This window comes from Balaenoptera borealis (genome assembly GCF_965194805.1).
Source record: "Balaenoptera borealis genome assembly, chromosome: 17".
Lineage (NCBI taxonomy): Eukaryota > Metazoa > Chordata > Mammalia > Artiodactyla > Balaenopteridae > Balaenoptera > Balaenoptera borealis.
Window position 1 is genome coordinate 70,978,043 of NC_138876.1, and position 23,587 is coordinate 71,001,629.

The 23,587-nt window shown below is 34.4% G+C and overlaps 1 protein-coding gene across 20 annotated transcripts in view; it reads right to left on the reverse strand.

Annotated features, from left to right (window-relative positions):
* LOC309614726 (serine/threonine-protein kinase Sgk3) overlaps positions 1 to 23,587 on the reverse strand; it is a 153,598-nt gene that overhangs the window by 24,760 nt on the left and 105,251 nt on the right. For 19 of the 20 annotated variants that reach the window (XR_014236376.1, XM_082363469.1, XM_082363481.1 and 16 more), the window contains 5 exons: positions 21,574 to 21,657; positions 18,554 to 18,626; positions 13,186 to 13,261; positions 6,151 to 6,238; positions 1,503 to 1,552 (listed from right to left, as the gene is read on the reverse strand). Coding sequence is in view for 19 of the 20 variants with exons in the window: in XM_082363469.1 (XP_082219595.1) it covers positions 1,503 to 1,552; positions 6,151 to 6,238; positions 13,186 to 13,261; positions 18,554 to 18,626; positions 21,574 to 21,657 (371 nt within the window). In the remaining variant the exon portion in view is untranslated. Of the gene's footprint in view, positions 1 to 1,502; positions 1,553 to 6,150; positions 6,239 to 13,185; positions 13,262 to 18,553; positions 18,627 to 19,010; positions 19,181 to 21,573; positions 21,658 to 23,587 lie in introns of all 20 variants that reach the window. The other variant, XM_082363474.1, reaches the window with a different exon arrangement.

Consider the following 23,587-nt stretch of genomic DNA (forward strand, 5'->3'; position numbering starts at 1 on the left):
CTTCAATTCATTATTGAAAGAAATAGTCAATTCAAACATAAGAGTAACACCAGGCCTGGGTTAAATAATAACAGGTCAAGATTAGGGAGATAAATACTTAACTAAGCTTAGATGTTTCTCTTCTTCAAGAACCTGCTCTTTGGACTAGTTATTTTGTTCTTTAATGATATGCTGAAATACTGAAATAATTTTTTGAACGAACGTAATATAGTGAAAAAACATGCAAATCCCTCAAACAGTAAACACGCCAACCGAGGCCATACCCAAGGCCCCACTGTTAACTGTTGGTGATGAACCCTAATTGAAAGCAAACTTCCATTTTGTGCTGCCTGACAAGCTCAATGCAATGATGATAGAAAAGATGCTCAAAACCAAATTTCCTCTTTCAGTTACCATCCCGTTTCTTTGCTGTCCTTTGCAGCAAACCCATCAAGTAAGTTGTCTAAACTCACTGTCGATACCGCCTGTCCCCTCCTGAACCCCTTCCTGTCAGTCTTCTACCCACCGCACCACTGAAACTGCTCACAGAGGTCACCAATGACTTATCAGTGGTCCATTCTCAATCTTCATCTTACCTGCCCCATCAGCAACATCAACAGAGTTATTTACTCCCTTTCTTCACCTGCTTTTGTGACACCACATTCCTGGTTTTCCTACCTTACTAATTATTCTTTCTTTAGTCTCCTTTACCATTTCTCCTGTCTATACTCATTTTCTAAGTGGACCAAAAGGGTAAGGGGAAGCACAGTGTCCTGTGATAAAAGATAGAATACTTTAGAATTAATCCAATAAGCCTGTAAGGATAATTACAAGTAAGGATAGCCACACTACACTCCTCTTCCAACCCACAGCAGTTATCACTCATCTGTCAGGGCACTCCTCAAACTGAGCCAAGAAGTAGCCTTGGACTCCTTCTTTGTATTCCAGTGAATTGCTGGAGTTGACACTTAAGATGAAGTCTACATGTGTCACTCCTGGTGTTCCTCAAAATGTTTCCCCTCTGCTCAAGTAAATATGGGACTATGGGAGAAACTGAATAAAGAAAATTTAATAGCCTTTCACATGCTAATTTCCATCAAGACTCCTCTGGAACAAGCTGGCTAACAACTAGGGTTGCAGTTGTGACACTGAGCACCAAGAGAATATCAATTTGGCCTCCACGGATGCTTTTGCCAGAGTACTTCCCAGGTACCTCCCAGGACTTATGGTCCCCTGGGAAATACGGTCTACTGATCTTACACACACACACGCCAGGAAAGTAACAGTGGCAAAATAGCCCAACCCAATCAACAATCTGTGGATTAAAAACTCTTCAGAGCTCTACTAAAACAAGGAGAAGCTAGAGCAGTAAATTAGGCAAGCATACGACAGTACTATATTCACTGTAACTATAGTTCTATTTCACAGGCTTCCAGTTAAACTGGTATAATTATGTACATCTGCACATTTGCAAAAAATCTTCCTCAAATCCAGTGAGATTGTTTGAAACAAATTAAACCTACTGAGGATTTCCAGATGGTCCCAGGTTAATGTTCTGTGAGGTAGAGTGTAGCTGTTGGGATGGAAAAAAAAAAAAAAAAAGAATTTAACATTCTTACTGGAGCGTCAGAAGTTATCGGTTAATGGGTATTTTTGAAATAAAATACACATAACCATACCACAGATATTTGCCATGTTAAAGAAACCTAAAGCCCTAATGCTTAATAAATGTACAGACTTTTGGAAAGATACACAATCAATATAAACATAATCATTTTAATGATAAATTTCAAGAGCAGCTGTAAGGAAAAAGGTAAGGCAGAAATCAAGGTCAAAGTTGGCAAATGAATGAAGTAAACTGGGGAAAGCTCTTTGGAAGAGCTGGGCATTGAAACCACAACTGAAGAGGAATCATTTTTTACATTAAAAAAAATTGGTTAAAAATAGCTTTTGTTTTTAAATTTTCAAATATTTTTAATAAAGCTATTATTAAAGATAGGAAGTGAAAGTATGATGACGATTAAGACTGCAAATGCTGGATTAAAGTTTTAATTTGAGAGGAAGTAAACTTATTTCTAAAGCAAATACATAAAACCAGGAGTGCTTTCCTTCCTAATTCCACCATTGTGATAGTATCAAATTTTTAGATAGGCTTTTCTCTTTACAACAGTTAACAAAGTAAATTTAATCCCTGTTATTAACGTAGAAGCAAATCTTTACTCACCTAGTATACCATAAAGCAATTTAACTAATTAAAATTCTAGCTCACTAATAATCAACTAGAAATTTAACTCAAAATCCCAAAAGATTAATCTAATGATCCTTCTACAGTGAGCACTTCTCACAAAAGCCAAATGTAAGTGAATTCTTCTGCACATAAATTCACTATGAAATTCTTTATACATTCAGAGAATTAAATCAGAGATGTCTCAAATATGTACACTTTTACTAGAGCTCTATATAATTATACTTCATATAAGCTATAGATATGAAGTAAGCTTTTAAAAACATCTCTTTAAGTTCATCAGAATTAACAAATTTTTTCTAAGCAATTTCTTATTAGAGACATATGTCATATATATTCCCACTTAAATTCATTTGTAACTTATAGACAATCTCCAGAATACAAGTTATTTTTTAAAATAAAGGGCAAAAGATCTAAAGTATATTTCTTATGAAGTAACAACGTTGGCACCAATTTTTTAGTGACAAATCAAATGTATTTCTTACTGACAGCTTTACATGAAAAATCTTCATTTAATAAAATTTTAATCCACAGAAGACAGAAATAAAAGGAACCGTAACAGTCTAGCTCAAGACAAAAAAATATATATAAACACTCCCGTTCATTAGATGAGATTTGTCCTGTTGTACCATAATTTTAACATGAAGTAATCTCCCCCTGCTCCCCGGTTTTTCTGAGATATTATATAACTGACATACAGAACTGTGTAAGTTTAAGATGTATAGCATAATGATTTGACTTATATATATATCATGATTATGTTTAAATATTATAGTATTCTATACAATCTGATAATGTAATCAAACTAAGTTGTAATTTCAATACACTTATTCTTTTAATGAATGTGCAGAGAACTGTATCATTTTTCCATTCAATGAACTTTTCTATAAGATGAAGAAAGTGAAGTAAGTAAGTGTGGATTAAACAATAACAAGGATAACCTGTCCCCTGAATTATATTAATATGTAATAAGATTTTATTACTTGCCAACGGTTTTTCTAATGGAGCACATTTCTGAAATAATAATGAAAATTTCTGGGGTATATAAGTAGATAACTTTTTACTCTACCTATTATTTTTAAAGATTACATCTAATCACTAAACTGAAGTTGAGGTATATTTCTTAACAGAATGAACACTAATCAAGAGAATAAGTTTCTTGACTTCTCTTGGCCTCTCTTTTTTTCTCTATAAATAAGGTCCAGATGCCTTCCAAGATATTTTCCAGCTATTAAATTCATTTGATTATCCACTTAGAAGTCCTTAATAAATAGTTACAACTGGGGTGGGGGGAGTGAAGGAATTGGATGAAAGCAGTCAAACGGTACAAACTTCCAGTTATAAGAAAATAAGTACTAAGGATGTAATGTACAACATGATAGATATAATTAACACTGTGTATGTTATATATGAAAGTTGTTAAGAGAATAAATCCTAAGAGTTCTCATCACAGGAAAAACATTTTTTTCTATTTCTTTAATTCTGTATCTATATGAGATGATATCAATAGATATTCACTAAACTTACTGTGGTGATTATTGCATGATGTATGTAAGTCAGATCATAATGCTGTACACCCTAAACTTATGCCAGTGATGTATGTCAATTATACCTCATTAAAACTGGAAGAAAAAATAAATAAAAATAAAACTGATGCATTTCCTAGAAATTTTAATTTAAAAAAATAATAAAAATAAATAAATAGTTATAACTGTAAGATGAAGTATGGCTCTTTCTTTTTTTTGAAAAGGTTTTTTTTAATCAGTATTTTAAAACAGGAAAAGATCCTAGTCTAAGTTCCAGATTTTATGGATGAAACGAGAAACAAAATTTAGATCGAAAGTCAACAGTGGGAGAACAGGAGCTAGAACCCAGGAATTTCTCTTAGTCTGGTTCTTTCTTCAAAAACCATTCTCCTACAGCAAGGCAAGACATTCTTTACATGATCTAAACCTACATACTCTCTACGTGATTAACAAAAGAAACATGGAAAATCACGGTTACATAAATTTTACTCTTTAAAATATTTTTTGAATAGTATTAAGATGTTTTTAAAAATCCATAACCTTACCAACAGATGATTTACAAATATTTATAGTACTTTCATATGGTCTTTGCATAACTTCGAAAAACTGTGATCACACTGTGTAAGTTTGCATGAAAAGTTTTAAACCCTGATTTCATTTAATGGTATGTCAAAACTTTAAATATTATCATCTTTAGAAATATTTTTTAAATGTACAATATATAGGGACAACCACTATTTGATTGATGACTATTCAAACTGATTCTAACTTTTCATTTTAAATCATACTAAAATGAACATCTTTGTTCTTTTCTGTGAAGGGTTATTTCATTTGCATTAACTCCTAAGTGACATGAATTACTTTCATGTTTGATACATATTGCCAAATTGCTTTCCAAAAGAGTTGCATAAATTTTAACACCAGTAACACCCAAGGATGCCCATTTACCTTACCCTTATTAGTCCTGGCGTATTTTATTTACTTTACATTTTTGTTAATTTGGTAGATTAAAAAACCTCTCATTTAAAACTTTCATTTGCTACTGGTATCAAGGTTGAACATTTTCCCATATATCTGTTTACTAACAGTATTTCTTCATGTCCCTTTTCCTTTCATCTACTAGGGTCCTAAATATCATTCTTTTCAAAAATCCATATGTATGAGCTTTTTTTACATAGACATTATTCCTTCTTATACTTTGTTACATGTTTTCCCAGCTTGTGGCTTCTCTTTTGACCGACTGCACAGATATAAGATTAAAATATCCTTTTACATTGTCCTAAGAGCAACCATGTCACAGACGTAAGAGATAAATCTGTTCTCTTAACTGAGAATCCTCTTAGAGCATCAGAGAAAGAAAATTACTACCTTCCAGTAGTCACATCTATTTTTCAAATGAAGATTTTTAGCTGTGGGACAGTAATGTTTCAACTCATGACATTACCTTTTAAATCACAAAAGCAGAACCATGACAAAATTAAAAGACATTATAAAGACAAAAACGTACATCTCTGATTTTCATGTATATATTTAACAATAGTATTAATCAATTTTAAATTATAAAGGTATTATCATATTTATATAACACTTGTAATTATACTTTTAACTGCTACATAATAATCCTGAGTTAAGTTATTGTAATTTACCTTTCTAACATACCTTTCTAAAGTAAATGTTGAAAATATCTTCATAAGAAGGCACAAGCTTATGATATTTATCACAATTAATTAAAAAAACAAGAACATCCTATTCTTTATTCTTTTCGGAAAACGTATTGATTATGTACATATAGCTACAGCAATAAAAGTTAGTTGATACCAACCAGCACATGTATATTGATTGCTCTACATCTCAAAACCTGACAATGCAGAGGAAGAGGTATTTAATATTCTGGTTGAAAAGGCCAGGCCTTTCCTGCTGGCCAAAATTCAAAACAACAGTGGCAATGGTGATAATCATGATGAAGATATATGATGATCAAAAAGGAAGATGTAAAGCAAAGAAAGCAGAACACAAAACTTCATATATTGTATAATTAAAGTTAAGTAATTTAAAAAATTTCCACAAATTAGAGACGATTAGAAAGAAAATCACTAAAACGTTAAAAATTACTAGGTCTGGTTGCTGATAATATGGGTAATACTTCTAAATTATTTTCAAATTTTTCTTTAATTAACATGTATTACTTTTTATTATAAAAAGTACTCATTTTATCAATTTTATAAGAAATAGTGATAAGTAAGAGGTATACACATTTGTTTTTATGTTCTCTACAGAGTAGAAAATCTACAATGGATGAAATTACTCTGTTTTAAGTAAATGTGGTCCTAAAGTTGCCAATAATTTCATCTCTGGGGAATGGTATTTTTTTCTGTTAAAATATACAATTCCTCTTACTACCTTCTGAGTACTTCTTTCATCCTCATCTTCAGATGGATCTGACTGATGTTTTGGACTGTCCATTCGAAGGAATGCTCTGACATCTGGACTAAAAACAAAAATTAACTTTATTATGACTTTGCATTTCTACAGCTTTTCTCCCTTTTAACATGAAAATAAAAGTAACTATAGTAGCATTTACAGTAAGAAAGTCAAACAAAATCCATTAATAATCATTATTATAAAAGGAATAAGCAAATTAATTTTAAAAATAGGGAATCCAATAAACAAATGGGCAAAGGTATCAACAGTCGGTTCACAGAATAGAAAACCCAAATGGTAAGGAAATTTATGAAGATGCCTAACTTCACTAATAATCACAAAAAAACAAATTAAAACAACAATGAGAAATTACTTTATGTCCACTAGCCAGCAAAATTTAGAAAGACACATAATACCAAAAGTTGGTAGGGATACAGGGAAAGGAACACCCTCATGTATTGCTGGTGAAAATGTAAAATGAGGCAACTTTTCTGAAAAGCAATTTGGCAATATTTGGTTAAACTGAGTATGCATTTTCCCTGAGGCCAGAAATTTCAGTTCTAAGAATAAACCACACACACAAAAAAATTATGTACAGGTTCAGTGAAAGACACGTAACTAGGATACTCATTGCAATATTCTCTATAGGTCTGAATCAGAAGCAAAGCAGCCATCTACCACTAGGGAAATGAGTAAGCAAGCGATGGTAACTGCCTGCAGAGAACAGCAGTCAGCGATCAGAAACAAGGAACCACAGCACAGCACCATTTACGTGTATATGTTAAACACTCACAGACACAAAGCAACAGTCGATAAATAGATAACCAAAGACATACAGCAAACATATTGAAGTGGGCATCACCAGTGGGGACGAAGAAATGGGTATGAAGAGGAAAAAAGTGGACTAAAATAAAAGAGGGGCCTTGCATGGACTAATGACAATCCTGAGGAATGACTAAATCTCTGTATCTGCGGTACCTCCTCCCAAATTGTTCTTTTCTTTTCTTCTTTAAAAGTTGAGATATGTTAATCCCCAAATCCTAATTTATCCTTCCCCTGCCCCCTGCCCTGCTGCTATCCCCTTTGGTAACCATAAGTTTGTTTTCTATGCCTGTGAGTCTATTTCTGTTTTCCAAATAATTTTATTTGTATCATTTTTTTTTTAGATTCCACATATAAATTGTATCATATGATATTTGTCTTTCTCAGTCTGACTTACTTCACTTAATATGATAATGTCTAGGTCCATCCATGTTGCTGCAAGTGGCATTATTTCATTCTTTTTTATGGATGAGTAATATTCTATTATATATACACCAAATCTTCTTTATCCATTCGTCTGTCCATGAACATTTAGGTTGCTTCCATGTCTTGGTTACTGTAAATAGTGCCGCTATGAACACTGGGGTGCATGTATCTTTTCGAATTAGAGTTTTCTCCAGATATATGCCCAGGAGTGGGACTGCAAGATCATATGGTAGCTCTGTTTCTAAGGAACCTCCATACTGTTTGGGATTAACATATACACACCACTATATAGAAAAAATAAACAACAAGGACCTACTGTATAGCACAAGGAACTATAGTCAATATTCTATAATAACCTATAATGGGAAAGCATCTGAAAAAGAATATATATATGTATAAATGAACCACTTTGCTGTATACCTGAAACTAATACAACAGTGTAAACTAACTATACTTCAATTTAAAAAAATGGTTAAAAAAAAATTGAGACATAATTGACATGTAACACTGTATCAGTTCCAGGTGTACAACATAATGCTTCTATACCTGTATATATTGAGAAACGATGACCACAATAAGTCTAGTTAACATCCATCACCACACAGTTACACATTTTTTGTGTGATGAGAACTTTTAATCTACTCTCTTAGCTACATTCAAATACGCTACCACAGTCCCCATGCTGCACATTACATCCGATGACTTATTTATTTTATAACTGAAAGTTTATACCTTTTGACCACCTTCAGCCATTTCACCTACCCCCCACCTCTGGCAACCACCAATCTGTTCTTTGTATCAATGATTATGAATTTGGGTTTAAGATTTCACATATAAGTGAGTTCATGCAGTACTTGTCTTCCTCTGACTTATTTCACTTAGCACAATGCCTTCAATGTCCACCCACGTTGTCACAAATGGCAAGATTTCCAAAATTTTTCTTAATAATTAAATATAAATAATATACATTCATTGTAAGAAATTCAGGCAGACGAAAAATAGTTTTTAAAAAGGGGAGGGGCTGGTGGGAATGTAAAATGGTACAGCCAGTGTAGAAAACAGGTGATTCTCTGAAAAGCTATACACAGTTACTGTATGACCCAGCAATTCCACTCTTCAGTATATACCCAAAAGAAATAAAAACATATGTGCACACAAAAGCTCACACACACACACGTTCATAGCAGCATTATTTATAATAGTCAAAAAGTGGATGAATGGACAAAATGTGGCATATCCATATAATAGAATATTATTCAACTATGAAAACAAATGAAGTACTGATACATGCTACAATACAAATGAACTTCAAAAACATTATGCTAAATGAAAAAAGGAAGATTTAAAACTGTATGATTCCATTTATATGAAATTCCCATAACAGGCAAATCCATAAAAATAGAAAGTAGATTAGTGGTTGCCAAGGGTTGGGGGAAAGGGGAAATTAGAAAATATAGTTTCTTTTTGGGTTGACATTAATGTTAGCTTAGACTTGGGTGATAGAATAAGATAGTGATGTGGTTGTACAGCATTGCAAGTATACTAAAAACCACTGAATTGTACACTTCAAAAATAGATAAAATGGTGAATTTTATGTTATGTGCATTTTATTTCAAAAAAAAATTTAAATGTGGGAATCTTCATTCTTAACACCCCTACTATATTTGTTTTTTCTCTGCACAGTTAAGATCATGCTATATTTTAAGTATTTTATTTTACTGTATTTCACCTAAAAATACAATGTATTCAATACATCAAAAGGACTTTGCCATGTTGTTAAAAATTCTTTGTTAGCAATCACTTTTGATAGATGTATGATAATGTATTAGGACACACTGAAAGTTACTCAGTGGTTCTTTCACTTTAGGATATATAATACATATATATATATATATATATATATATATATGGCTTCCAACTTCTGACTGTACAGCTTTCACTACTATAAATAATGTTGCAAGTGACAATCATCGTGCACAACACTGGAACTGCATTTACGATTTTCACTACAGATTTTTAAAAAGAAAAGTATTTGGTCTGAACTATAAACCATTTTTAGGCTTTAAGTAGTTTGTTAAGCTAATTTCCAGAGAGGCTGTACCAATTTCTACTCTCCTAGCAATACATGAACATCCTGAAAACTTTCTCCAGCCTTGATTAAATGTTAGTTTATATTAGCACCTCTCATAGTCTGGTAAGTGAAAAATAGTATTTTAAAGACATGGAACTCAATTATATTAGTAATTAGTGAAATGCAAATTAAAGCAACAATAAGATACCACTACCCACTCACCAGAATGGCTAAAATTGAAAAGACTAATGATACTAAGTGTTGGTGAGGTGACCCATGTGATCTCATACACCGATGGTGGAAGTGGAAATTGGTACAATCACTTTGGGAAACTATTTAGCATTATCCACTAAGATTAAACATATACGTACCCTACAACCAAAAATTCTACTCAAAGATACATCAGAAATGCTTGCACATGTGCAGCAAAAGATATGTTAATGTCAACATTACTCATTAGAGCCAGAAAACAGAAATAACTCAAATGTCGATCAGCAGAATTGTGGTATATTCATGCAATGGGGTCTTATACAGCAATGGAAACGAACAAACTACTGTATAGCTATATGCAATAACACTGGTGACTCTCAATTGTTGAAAACAAGCCAGATATAGACCATGTAATATATGATTCTATTTATATAAAGTTCAGAAACAGGGCACATTAATCTATGCTGCTAAAAATCAGGAGAGTAATGACCTTTGGGAAGGAACGGACATTGAGAAGAGGCATGTGAGGGGCCGCAGGGGTGCTGGCAATGTTCTATTCCTTGGCCTGGGGTGGAGGGGGGGGGGGATACTCAGATGTATTCATTTTCTCATAATTCATTAAGCTGTACAATCATGATTTGTGTTCTTTTCTGTATGTGTTATAATGCAAGGAAGCTAAAATAAGGTGTTTTTGCTTCATTTGCATTTCTTAAACAGTAAAGAAATGCTCAGCTTCTCTGGTAATTAATCAGCCATTTGCATCTTCTCTTTTGTAAACTGTTAATGTGTTTTGTCTTTTTTTTTTTTTTTTGGTGCCTTAAGTGTGTATTATCTGCATGAGCTCTTTTATTAAGTATATTTATCTACTGTCCTTTATCATGGGAAACTTTTTATATTTTTGGTTTTTAATTTCACTTGTAATTTTTGGAGGTCAAAAGTTTTTATTAATCAAATTTGTCATTATTTTGCTTTGTAATACATCATTCACTACCAATATCCTCGGAAAACCCTTTTCTATCCAAAGGTCAGAGAAATAATAATATTTTATTTGAGTTTTTAAATGATTTTAAATTCAATTTTAATAAGTTATCTTAAAAATAACCTTTCCTCTATTGAAGTAAAGCTATTTTTGAAGTTCATATCCCACACATAATAAGAATAGACACATAGATGGTGTTCAAGATACACTTGCTGATTGGCTTCTCCTCTTACTCTCTTAAATCTGTACTACTTTATAAACAGTTTGATGTTCAAATGAAGAGTGTGAAAATTAACAAAGTTCCATTAACAGATGAGATCCAGAAAATGTGAAACGTCACTTTTTATTAAAAAGAAAATGTCAGTTAAACATTAAGTTGGAAAAAAAAAACCTCTCAGCTATTTACCTTGGGGTGCTGAAAAATGTCCTCTACCTTAAACGGAATAGTGGTAGTTACAAGGTGTATACGTATGTAAAAATCTATTGGGTAGTATACTTAAAAATTGTGTATTTTATAGTATGATGTTAAAATAATCAAATTGGTTTTAGTTGAATTTCAATACCAAATATAACATCTTTATAATACTACACTTCTAGATCCAAAATGAATACTTAGAATTTAACATATACTGTCAGAGGTTCTGAGTAACACTGTTCAAAATACCAGGAGAAATAATAAACACCACCGCCATTTATTCCACACTTATTCTATGTGAGGCTCTGTCAAAGAATGAGACAAATTCAAGCTCTCAATGTACGAATTTCAAACAAGGCAGTAATATGCCAATTCAAAGTAATCTCAAGTGCATATAACAAGAGTTAAACATTAGAAGGGTAGATCTAAGCTGAAGATAACATAGAATTTGTCCTAGGGAAAAGACATAATGTTTAAAAAATAATTATACAAAGAGCCAAGTAATAACAGGCTCTTTGCTACGGAACACACCAGACATAGGAACCCTGAGTTCAAGGATCCTGCCCAATTCTGTGCTCCTCCACCACCTGCTGGGGGCTCTGAGTGGAAAGTCGGCTGCTCCTCTGTGCAGGGGCTAATCCCAGAGCTCCAGCAGGTGCTGGACCTCCCCGTGACCCTCAGCCTATCTGTGAGCATCAGGGGAAATGAAACACAGAGCACTGGGCAGAAGACCTTGGTCAGAGGAAGTCCAACTCCAGTATTTTACTAATTTAGTAAATTAAATTAAGTTAAAAAAGGTCAGAGCACCTGCTCAGAAGGTAGAAGCCCTCTATAAACTATAATGAACTATAAAATGGTAATAATCGTTCTGAGGACAATTGCTAAAAATACAGTCCTTCAGTGTTGTGATTCTGAAAAGACTGTTAAAAGGTGTCATGTCTGCATCAATGTCCACAGGCAGCCTTTACATCTACCCAGACAGGTGAGCTGCAGAAACGTTCCCCAGATATTCTCCTTGGTCCTCTTTATTCTTCTTAGAATGTTAATACTTTATACATACTAAACAATATAAGTAACATACATGCACATAACAAATCACAATAAACATAATGAACACCAATGAACCAACTACCAGACTCAAAATGAAAATACATCTCAAACCATGGATCTACCTATATGTTCCTAGGTATTTCTCATATGACCCACCCTTCTGCCTTCATAGGAGCTGCTGGCCTACCAGACACACACAGGGCTGGGAAAGCACCCTCATGTTAAGTGGTTGCCTGGAAGGTTGTGCTGAGAAGGCCTGGAGGCCTTGTCTGGGACGAGAGAACGCTGACCCAGGTCGCACAAGAAGTGGTAGCAAGTGTGCCTGGCCCTCGCCAACTCCTTCAGCTTCATCTCCTTTCCGTAAACCTACTCTGTGTTCCAGTCATCATGAAATGTTAATACGTGAGCATCCTGAACGACGGCAGGCTCTTTGTAGACTCTGTTACAAGCACTGCTCCCTTGGCCTGGAATGCTCTCCCTAGCTTTTTTCTTGAAAGACTGCACATCCTTTAAGTTCCAAGAAGCCTTCCTTGACCCCCACCCACCCCAGGAAGAGTTGGCCACGTTTTTCTCTGTTGTCTTCCAGATTTTTATCATAAAACTTTCTTTGTTTTAATTGCTTGTTTCTACATCTGTTTCTCCCACTTACCTGGAAGCCTATGCCTCTGGAAGGTAAGGATAACACTCATTTCTCTTTTTATTCCCAATGCACACAGAGGTACATACGAAATGCTTTCTCAATGCACGAATAAATATAACATCAAATAATTAGCAAAATGTTTTAACTGTACAAATTCCTTTCAAGTTTAATCTACAAAACAAATACAAGTACAATAGGAAGAAAGAAAATAACTAGGGCCTTGAGTTGATGCAGAGAAAAGAAGATTAAGAATACCAGAGGAAAAATTCTTGAGGAAGATTTCACAAAAATATACAGCACAATAACATTCCACAGAACGTATAAAACCTGTATCAGTAGCTTATTCAATAGTCTTAGGTTGGGTTTCAGTGCCTCCTTAGAGCACAATGAAAATTACTTACTGGTTGTAAAGTTCTGGATGCCTAACTAAGTTCTGAATGAATTCATTCAGTCCCGCTCTTCTCTGTTTAATAAAATCTGTTAAGAGAGACAATACTATTATGATTATTTATATCAGACTGTAATTATCAAAAATACAGTTATACAAGAATAGACAAGCACAAGATAGTGAATTTTGATTAAGAAGTTATTTCTTAATTCATGTTTCTTGATATACAATAAGGAATACTTACAAATATATATTTTTTAAATCTATAAATACAATGATTATAAAATTAAAATAAAGCAGGTAGGACTTCCCTGGTGGCACAGTGGTTAAGAATCCTCCTGCCAATGCAGGGGACATGGGTTTGAGCCCTGGTCCGGGAAGATCCCACATGCCACAGGGCAACTAAGCCTGTGCTTAGTAGGCTCTCAACTACTGAGCCTACGCTCTAGAGCCCGCGAGCCACAACTGCTGAGCCCATGTGCCACAGCTACTGAAGCCTGTGCACATAGAGCCCATGCTCTGCAACAAGAGAAGCCACCGCAATGAGAAGCCTGTGAACCGCAATACAGAGTAGCCCCGGCTCACCGCAACTACGTGCGCAGCAACGAAGACCCAACGTAGCCAAAAATAAATAAATACATTTATTAAAAGTAAATAAAAAAATAAAATAAAGCAGGTAACATATTCCCCAAAAGAAAATGCTCCAAAAAAATGCCTATTTTAGGTTCTAAACAGACTCACTACAAAACTTGGAGACACTTTGCTTTGTCCAACTCCTCGTGTACTACCAGGTAATGAATAAGAATTAACACTATGCCACTGGTGGCTGAAAAATCATGCTAACTTAAAAACAAAAACAAACGAAACCAAGAAATACTGAAATCCTTGCAACTGGAAATGGTGATTAACTGGTTGAGTATTACCAAAACTCTGCTGCTAAAAATAGGTTTTTATTTTGTATAAATATTTTCTCTTCAAATAGCAGAAGTTAAAATTGAGAAATAAAAGTGATTTTCTATGTAAGTCATTGAAGGCTAGCATCATGCCTTTAAAATTTTTTTTGTAACTTTAGCCCTTAACACAGTGTCTTGGAAGGTACTTAACTGATGTTTGTGAATGAATAAAAAAAATACCAAGCAAATGATTACACATTCTAGCATTCACAGTCTCCAAATTTCATATGCCCCATCCCTTATTTAACTCAACTGTTTTGTTACTTTGTAATTTTATTTTTCAGTTGTAAAGATAATCTTGTTTTGTTTTTAAAACTACCAAAAAAACGTAATTTATATATTGATTCCAAGATCATATCAGCAAAAGGTTTGATATTAAACTATTTAGAATATAGAAGTATAGCTAATTCTGTGTGTACTCTACAGAAAGATCCTTAAATTCAAAATGAAATTTTAACTTTGAAAAGTATAGGCAGAGGGGCTTCCCTGGTGGCGCAGTGGTTGAGAATCTGCCTGCCAATGCAGGGGACACGGGTTCGAGCCCTGGTCTGGGAAGATCCCACATGCCGCGAAGCAGCTGGGCCCGTGAGCCACAATTACTGAGCCTGCACATCTGGAGCCTGTGCTCCGCGACAAGAGAGGCCGCGATAGTGAGAGGCCCGCGCACCGCGATGAAGAGAGGCCCCCGCTTGCCACAACTAGAGAAAGCCCTCGCACAGAAACGAAGACCCAACACAGCAATCAATCAATCAATCAATCAATCAATAAAAGTATAGGCAGAAATAACCCTTAAAATCTGCCTCAAATATGTAAAACTTATCTTACAGAGGTTGGTAACCACCAACATAAAGTGGAAAAAAAAAAAGAAAAGGACATGCATGGACTTAGAAGCTGCAGCATAAGAACTCAGAAAGATGTATGGAAAAACTCTACATGGTAGCTGTCAAACACGAGGTTAAATTAAAAGGACAATTTCTTTCTTCATGCTCTAACTGTCCCATCTTTGGCCAGTGAAAGCCCCATCAACTGGGCTCCTGTGTCCCTTTGATAAAACCTCAGTATTCTTGTATAGCTTCTTTGCTTTCAGGCAAGATGTCCTAGGACCATCTTGTATATTTCTTGCCCAGCACCTGGAATTGCCACTTTTCCATGGAACTCTGGTTCCTTTCAGTGGGAAATGGTATTTAGAGATTACAACCTGGATGCTAAGGGTGTTTGCTGCTACTTATTTGTTATTGTTTTCAGGCATTTCCAGTGGAGAGCGCTGGGAAATATGTATTATTATTTTAGTAAGAGAAAAATAAATCATGATTTCATACTGTATTCCCAAGTTTAAAATTACAGGATTTTTTACTTAAAATCTTTGATTTTATATTTGTATCTCTTTCCTCTTCTGCTTAAAATTTTGGTTCTCATGACATTAACATAATTACAAAATAACTCTATATTATCAATGAGACTACTGAATGCAGGATAAAATTTCTTTGTACACTTTTTTTTTTTGCCATGAGGAATATAAAGCTGAGTTTCCATGTTATAAAGTCATTTAAAGTAATTATTCTCCATGTGTTTCACCACCAATCAGAATACAGTTATATTTTTTCCTTATTTTCAATTGTTAGAGACTTCAATATTGTTGCATTTGTCTTTGTTTTTAAATTGTTTAGAATATGCAAAGCTGTGCACAAGATTCATCCAGGGAGGTCTAACATCCACCTCTGTTGTCTCCAGTTGGCCTCTCCCTCCTTAAAGTCATCAGTTTTTAGTTTTTGGTTTATTCTTCCATTATTTCCTTTTGAATCTTCACATCGTTTCCTACACAAAAAATATACACTGTCCACATCCACACCTTGTTTTTTCCACTTAACCAGGTATTCTGGAGATCACTCCACAGTAATGCACAATGAGCTTTTTTGTTCCTTTTTACAGCTGTACCGTATTCCAATACTGGAAGGATATTTCAGTTGTTTCCAGTTTTTGCTATGAAAAACAGCATCACAATAAACAGTCTTGTACATACATACATATATCATTTCCGATGCAGTTTATCTTTAGAATAGATCCCTAGAAATGTGATTTCTTGGTCAAAGGGAACTGCATATATAGTTTTGCTAAATATTACCAAATTTCATAAGGTTTGTACGACTTTGTAGTCCCACCAGCAAAATATGAGAATGTCTGTTTAGCCAAAGCCTAATAAAATGAACATCCTACCAATCTCTGGTTTGCTGAGTATGACTTAGATTTGATCTCCCCAATGAAAGGCTTTCCAAAAATCTATGACATATAGTCTACTTCGCTGTTGCCAAGTCATATACAACATGCTCAGGATTGATTTCAAAATGTTCTTCAATAAAAATCAATTTTTAGTATCAAATAATTAATCTACCAAACATAAATACCACAGGGCACTGTCTGGTATTTTGCCTTTAACAGTGAAGTAGCAATGTTGCAGGTCTTTATCTCTTTGCCTTCTTCCCTGGATAAAATGATTCTGACGTTAGGGTTTAACTAAGGGCTCCACAGAACTCTAACCCAAGTTCAAGCCTCATGTTAATCACTAACATGTAGTTTGAGTCCTCTTAAATGTCTTTCTGTCACTTCAAATTAATTAATTCTCTCATTCACCCAGGCCTGACACTTCAGTTATCTCTGATTCTCTTCTCTGTATGTCTCCTTTACCTAAGCAATCACCAAGATTTCTTACAGGTTTTTCATTAAAAGATTTCCTACACGTGGCTCAATTTTTAGCCCCATTTCCACCTGAGTCGCAGCTCTCATCACCTAATTTGAGGACTACTGGAATATTCCCTTAACCAGACTCCCAGTCTCTATCTTGTCTTCCCTCTGCTGTGCCTACTATACATCATACACTGCTGGTGGCTTCACATCATGTCGCCACTTTGCTCAAATATCTCTAAGACCCCCATGTAGCCCTCCACGATGTTTTTCAACCTATGCTCCACAGACATACTTCACTGCTACACCAACAAAGCAGCTCCGTTTTTATTTGTTCTACACATTACATTTTTCTGCAACAGATTTCACTAGGAAAAAAGTGTTCTACAGCTAAAAACAAAACAAGAGAACAAGAATACAAAAGGCACTGGCCTATAGAATCAATCCATGGAATGTATAATTGGCTTTGCTGTGCCAACTCAATCTTCTCTTTATTAATGGATTCATGTATTCAAGTAACATTTATTGAGAATCTAATATTTACTAGGCACTATAATTAAATATAAAAGATAAAGTATCTACCTTCATAAAATCTACAGCCCGATAAGACAAACTGGCAATAGTAATAAAGTGTGCTAAATTCTCCCAAGAGAAAAAAAATCTGCATAAAATAGGGGAAGTGAAAAAGAATAGGGGAAACGAGAACCCTCTCCAATCCTGAGGTTCAGAAAGTGTAAAAGAATAAAGAGTCTCCAGCTGAGAGGGTTACAGGGGATTCCAGCAGCCTGGGGGGAAAACTCAGTTTTAATTAAAGCAAGAATGTGAAAGAAATAAGAAGAAGACAGAGGATAAAGGAGTTTGTTCATCGTGGGCAGAACTGCACAAGGTACAGTGAAAAGGTCTGGGAGGAAAAGGAATGGTATAAGGTTAGGTTGTAGAGAGGAAGCAAGATAAGCCATTTGAGAGCTCCTACGTAAGGAATCACAGGTCTGATGGGTTACAAGGTTACAAGCAAATTAGTTGAGGAGGTAAGATGGTGGGGAGGGAAGAAACTCGATAGCATGTCAGGATCCACCTGTGGCATAAACAGATGACTTTACGCATAGAATTTCTGGTGGATAGAGACTTCTATCTCTCTATAGGTCGCCATTTGTGTACTGGGTTAATTTCTTTTAGACTCTAGTTAAAAAGAAAAGTTTGAAGTTGAGGCTTCAGACATATATACAGCCTCCAGATTTCTGAGATCCTATGTGTCAATAGGCTCCCCAAGGGTGAACAATAGGACATTTTCTTGGTATACCATTCAGAGGCCTGCAGGGTGCCGTGTACAGAGTACACATTTAGTAAATGTTTCATGGTTAGAAAAGTACTGTACATTATCCTTAATAATCAATAGATTTATCTGAAGCCAGACTGCTTGAATTTAACTTCCAAATCTGACTTTTACTAGCTATATGCGACCCTGGGCAAATCATTCAACCTGTGCCTCAGTTTCCTTACCTATAAAATAGTGATGATAATAATACCCACCTCAAAGGGCTGCTGTGAGGACTGAATGAATTAAAACATATAAAGTGTTTAAAAACAATGGCTGGTACACAGTAAGCACCTTCCTGAGGCATTATTTTCATACAGCATGAGATCCATTAGCTTTGTAAAGTTATACTACTATACAGTGCAATGAATATGTTAACTACTTTTTCAAACTTCAACCATCACTTATGGCTGGTCTATGAAGTTATTGCTTACCTGGATCAAAATTATCACCAAATATTCTCTTGGCAGGAATCTTCAGGGCCATAGCAGGAAATTGTTTCCTTAACTAGAAATTGAAAACATAACATTATATGAACTTAATTTTATAGGTCTTCCAGTTATACATGTACCAAAACAAAATACAATCAGATTTTCAAAAACATCCACCATAAGACATACCTTTAAGTATATCATGATCAAATGTACAATATTAAATTATACCAATAAAATATCATTAGTCTGATTAATCCCATTTTGTCCCAATAAAACACTTAGTATCTTTGTGACCTGGAATAAGTTACTTAACATCTCTGCACTTCAGTTTTCTTGTTGGAAAATGGGGATAATCTTCGCACTTACCTTAGTGATTCGTTGTGAGGCGTAAGGAAAATCATTTATGTTAAGTGCTTATACTAGAACCTGGAGTACAGGTTTTGAATACGTTACTCACCGTTTTGTTACCTCAGGAGATGTGTTTGTGTTCTCCCTAAGTGAACACACTGACAATTGTTTTCTGAGAAAGCTGATGAATTCTGCTTTCAATACCCTCTGCTCTAGCCTTCCTCCTATTAATATTTGTTTCTCAGATTTGCTTATCCCCAGAGAAAGAACAACTTCGTCCTGAAGAAATTAAATTTGGGGCAGTAAAGCCGTAAAAATGGGTAAATGCTTATTTTTACTGTAAGCTTGATGTCAAAAAACCACACATACACAGTCTTACCAATCCTTGCATTCCTCTAGTAAATTTAGATGTTTTAGAAACAACAACCAAACATACACTATGTATACACAAACACACACACACTATATATATACCTCCACTGACAGGAAATACAAATAGGAGAATGTATTAATCACTCTACACCATGAGCATGCTATCAGCAAAATTCAGACTGAAAAATCTGTAGACAAATGACCCTGTTTCTTTCAACAAAAAATTGTAAAAAAAAAAAAAAAAGGAAAGAGAGGTGGAGGGGAAAACTTAGTGATTAAAAGACACATCATAAAATCAACTATATTTCAATAAAAATTTTTTTAAAAAGTTAAACAAAAAAACTTATAACAATTTGTTAAAAAAAAAGACACTTCATAGACTTATCAACCAGTTTATATGACATTAAGTATTTGACATTAAGGCATTATTGTTAACTATTTTTAGATGTGATAATGATATTGTATGTATATTTTTTAAAGAATCTTTATCTTTTTAAAGATGTATACAGAAATATTTACAAATGGAAAGACATGATGTCTGAAATCTGCTTCATAATTACAGTGGGCTGGCTAGGGATAGAGATGAAACAAGTATGGCCGTGTATGGTAATTGCTGGAGATGGATGGCACGTTACATTATTTTCTCTATTTATACTAGTCTCTCTACTTCTGTATGTGTTCAACAAGCTTTTAATAAAAAGCCTCCAAATGTAAACTACAGTCATAAATACACATTTAAACTGACAGTTAACATTTTACAGATTGCAAATTTCACTTTTTCTCTTTTCTTTATTCTAAAAGGAGCATAGGGAAAGAATTTGTGTTTTCAAACTTGGAGAAATCCAGTCCAGGTTTAACTTCACTTCCATAGTTTCAAAGAACACAACTGATACCATTCCCCTGTTTTTTGCTTAGCTCCTCACCACAAAAGGCAGAATTGGAAGGAGTTATATAAAAAGAGAGGAAGACATAGAAAATGGGAAAATAAGAAAAAGATGAAAAAAGGAAGAGAAATACAGGAAAAATGAGGGAGATGGATGGTAAAGACTCAACTAACATTAGGGGGAATTTTCCGCAAAAAGCTTAACATGGGTTGCTTGATGGAAAGAGAATTAAAATGATCATGTGGGAGGAGTGCCCCAAATAAACTTTCCTACTTTACCTTTATAATTAAAGATACTCAAATGTTAACACCTAACTTTCATGACTTAAGGAAACACAGGAAGTTGTGCAGCTAGACAACATTTGATTCATTCTGGCCCATTTAGGAAGTAATTTACCTCTTAATTGAGATATGCTTACCTTCCCCCATATTTAAAATATTTTACAAATGATAACCCATAGACATATATCCATCGAACACTATTTTTAAAATCAAGAGACAGGGATAAGAAAACTGAAAAAGTTAACTTTTAAAATATGATACAGTTTTTTCTGGAGGATGCCTAATAATCTACCATTTTTAAAATAACAACATGAGGAGACTTCTATTTATTGTTAGAGCAGAAGAAATTTAAATTTGTGATTTGACGCCCAATTGCTTTTTTTTCTTAACTGAAGCAAAGCTTGGAACCCAGAGCTGTCTCAATAACCTGGGGTCTCTAATGATCAACACAGGCAGTGTCCTCTGGCCTCCTACGTATGCATAACCTTAAAGGCAATGCTCTCCACAAATACTGGTCCCTGTGTAAGATCTGGCCTGATGTGTTACAATGACCATGGTAGAAACTGTAACTGTAAAACACTGGATGAAAAATAATATCTGAACTATTAATACATAAAACAGGTTTTAGTTATTTAAATAACTAATGATCTCTCAGGTAACTGTCAGGCTTTTGAAAGTCAATATTCATTTCAGCTGTGTTAGCTACTTAAAATCTGGAACCTTAGACTAATTTCTAACAGAGAATGAAACCATGGAAGGTAGGTAGGCTTATGACAGACTTTCAGACCTAAAGCTTATAGTTGGGCAATTCAACCACAAATAGCATGATGATTAACAATTATTAGAAAGGTAGGTAGAAAGGATTTATTTCTAATCTCCTATGACATTGAAATGTATTTTAAGCTGTACATTTAGTTTTCATATCCTCAATAGTTTATCTGGAACTTCTCAACAGTCCTCTCTCCACCCTTTTTGGTAAGAATTCCAAAGTTAGGATGTTTTGAAGAACCTCTTACTCTTTTCTGCTTATCTGATATATATATATGTATTATTTAATTATCAAATAAATCTCATTTTCCAGTTTTCTCAGGTGTTTTGTTTTAAATAAAAATCTTGTAGACTGACTGTTACTTACAGTGTTGTAAAGCTTATCAAACTCCGCATATCTTCTGAAGACAAACCACTCACTCCTGCCCACTGAAACCAGAACTTTATAAACCTGTGGAAATAAAAAATAACAAAATAAAATTTGATCACAAAAAAAACCCCATTAGCTATTTACATATGCAAATAACCTGTTTTCATACTCATGAAACTGGTATTAGACATTACTATTTATACATGATTCTCCAAGATACAGAAGTATACTAAATGAAACACTTATTTTATCTTGTTGAAAAGTGTTTTATTTTTAAAATGTTATGAAATATTTCCATAGTTTTCAGAGAATAACACAATGAATACCCATGTACTCATTATTTAGATACTCTGAATTCTAACATTTGGCCATTCTTGTTTCAGATTTTATTCCCCAAGAATAAAACATTATAGTTTCAACGGATGCCATTCTGCTCCCTTCTTCCCCAGCAGTAACCATTACCACAAAATGATAAAGTATTTTCAAAAGGAATGACTGGAACACAGTAAACACTAAATTATTAGTTCTCCTTTCAGGGCATCTTTTACACAGTATTTTTCAAACTAAGAATTTATCCTCAGATTTCCTACTACCATCTTAACCTGTGTTTAATATTTTCATATATATATATATATATATATATATATATATATATATATATACACACACACATACATACATAATTTCACATAACCATAGTCAACAACCCTATGAAGTAAGCAGAATAAATATTACAACCCCCATTACAGATGAGGAAATGATGGCCCCCTCAAAGTTAAGTAACTTGCCCAAGTTCACAGACTTGTGAGACTAAAATCTAAATCTTCTAACCCTCCATGCACTAGAACAAGTATCAAATCAACAGTTATAATACAGAATCAACTCTCATAATTCATCCCACAGATATTCTCAGAATATAATTCAACATACCAATGTACAGAAAACAATCTGGAACCCCAAAGATCTTTTATCATTTCTAAAGAGAAAAATAACAAGTATCCAGGTATATGAGGAAAGGTTCACTGATGTATGGCTTGGGTTATCAATCTCACTATTTTACAGTGAAGATGAGGGGAAAGAGTTATTTACAATACAACTGTCCATAGTCTGTTAGATAACAGAGTAAAACAGGTTTATTTTAGAAGACGGGCATACAAAAATGTATAAACTATCCTTTCCCACAAAAGACTGGAAAGCTACACTCACCAGTTCATAGTTAGATAATACTGTGAAAAAAGATCTCCCTGATACTGCATATGATTATAATGTAGGAATTCTGCAGTATTGTTGAAGATATGGTCACATTAACAGGTCCCTAGTAAGAGGGGCCCCAGAACGTAAAGCCATATCCCCCTGTGAGAAAGGGATCAGGGCTCACCCGGAAAGTGAAACAAAGTCATTGTATCAGTTCCCTGGATAAGTGATGAATCACTTAAGCAGAGAGAAGAAGAGCATCCAGGCACCCTACGTGAGCTACAGGGGTAAGAGGATTTCCTGGTGTTAACTAAGAGGACATCAAGTTGTCCTAAAGGAAGCTACTGGGTGTAAGATATCAGAATCGTTTATGACACTGCTCCCATGGGAGAGAGTGCAGAAGTAGAGGAAAAAGAACCTAGTCCAGCTGCTGACAAAAGTTGAGCCATGTTTGTAGGAGGAGACTACAGATTTATCTCCTACAGCATTCAGGATCAGATAGGTCTGGAAGCAGGCCTGCTACCAAAGGATCAGAGACTTAGGTTTATTTGATTACGAGCTTCTTGAACAAACAGCACTGTTTGTGCTGACTTCCCAGTGGGATAAGGTGGCTTCCCATAGATACTCAAGTACAGCTAAATGAGAACCCAAACCTAAGTTCCAGGCCGAAGCAGCTCTGCTGCAACTCTATTTACAGGAGCTAAGATAAAGCCCTGTGAAGTTATTAATTAGCAGGATGATTTATGAACAAGGACTTATTAAGTTCTAATAAAATGCCAATAGGCAAAAACAAAACCTCTTCAAATTTTAAAAAACT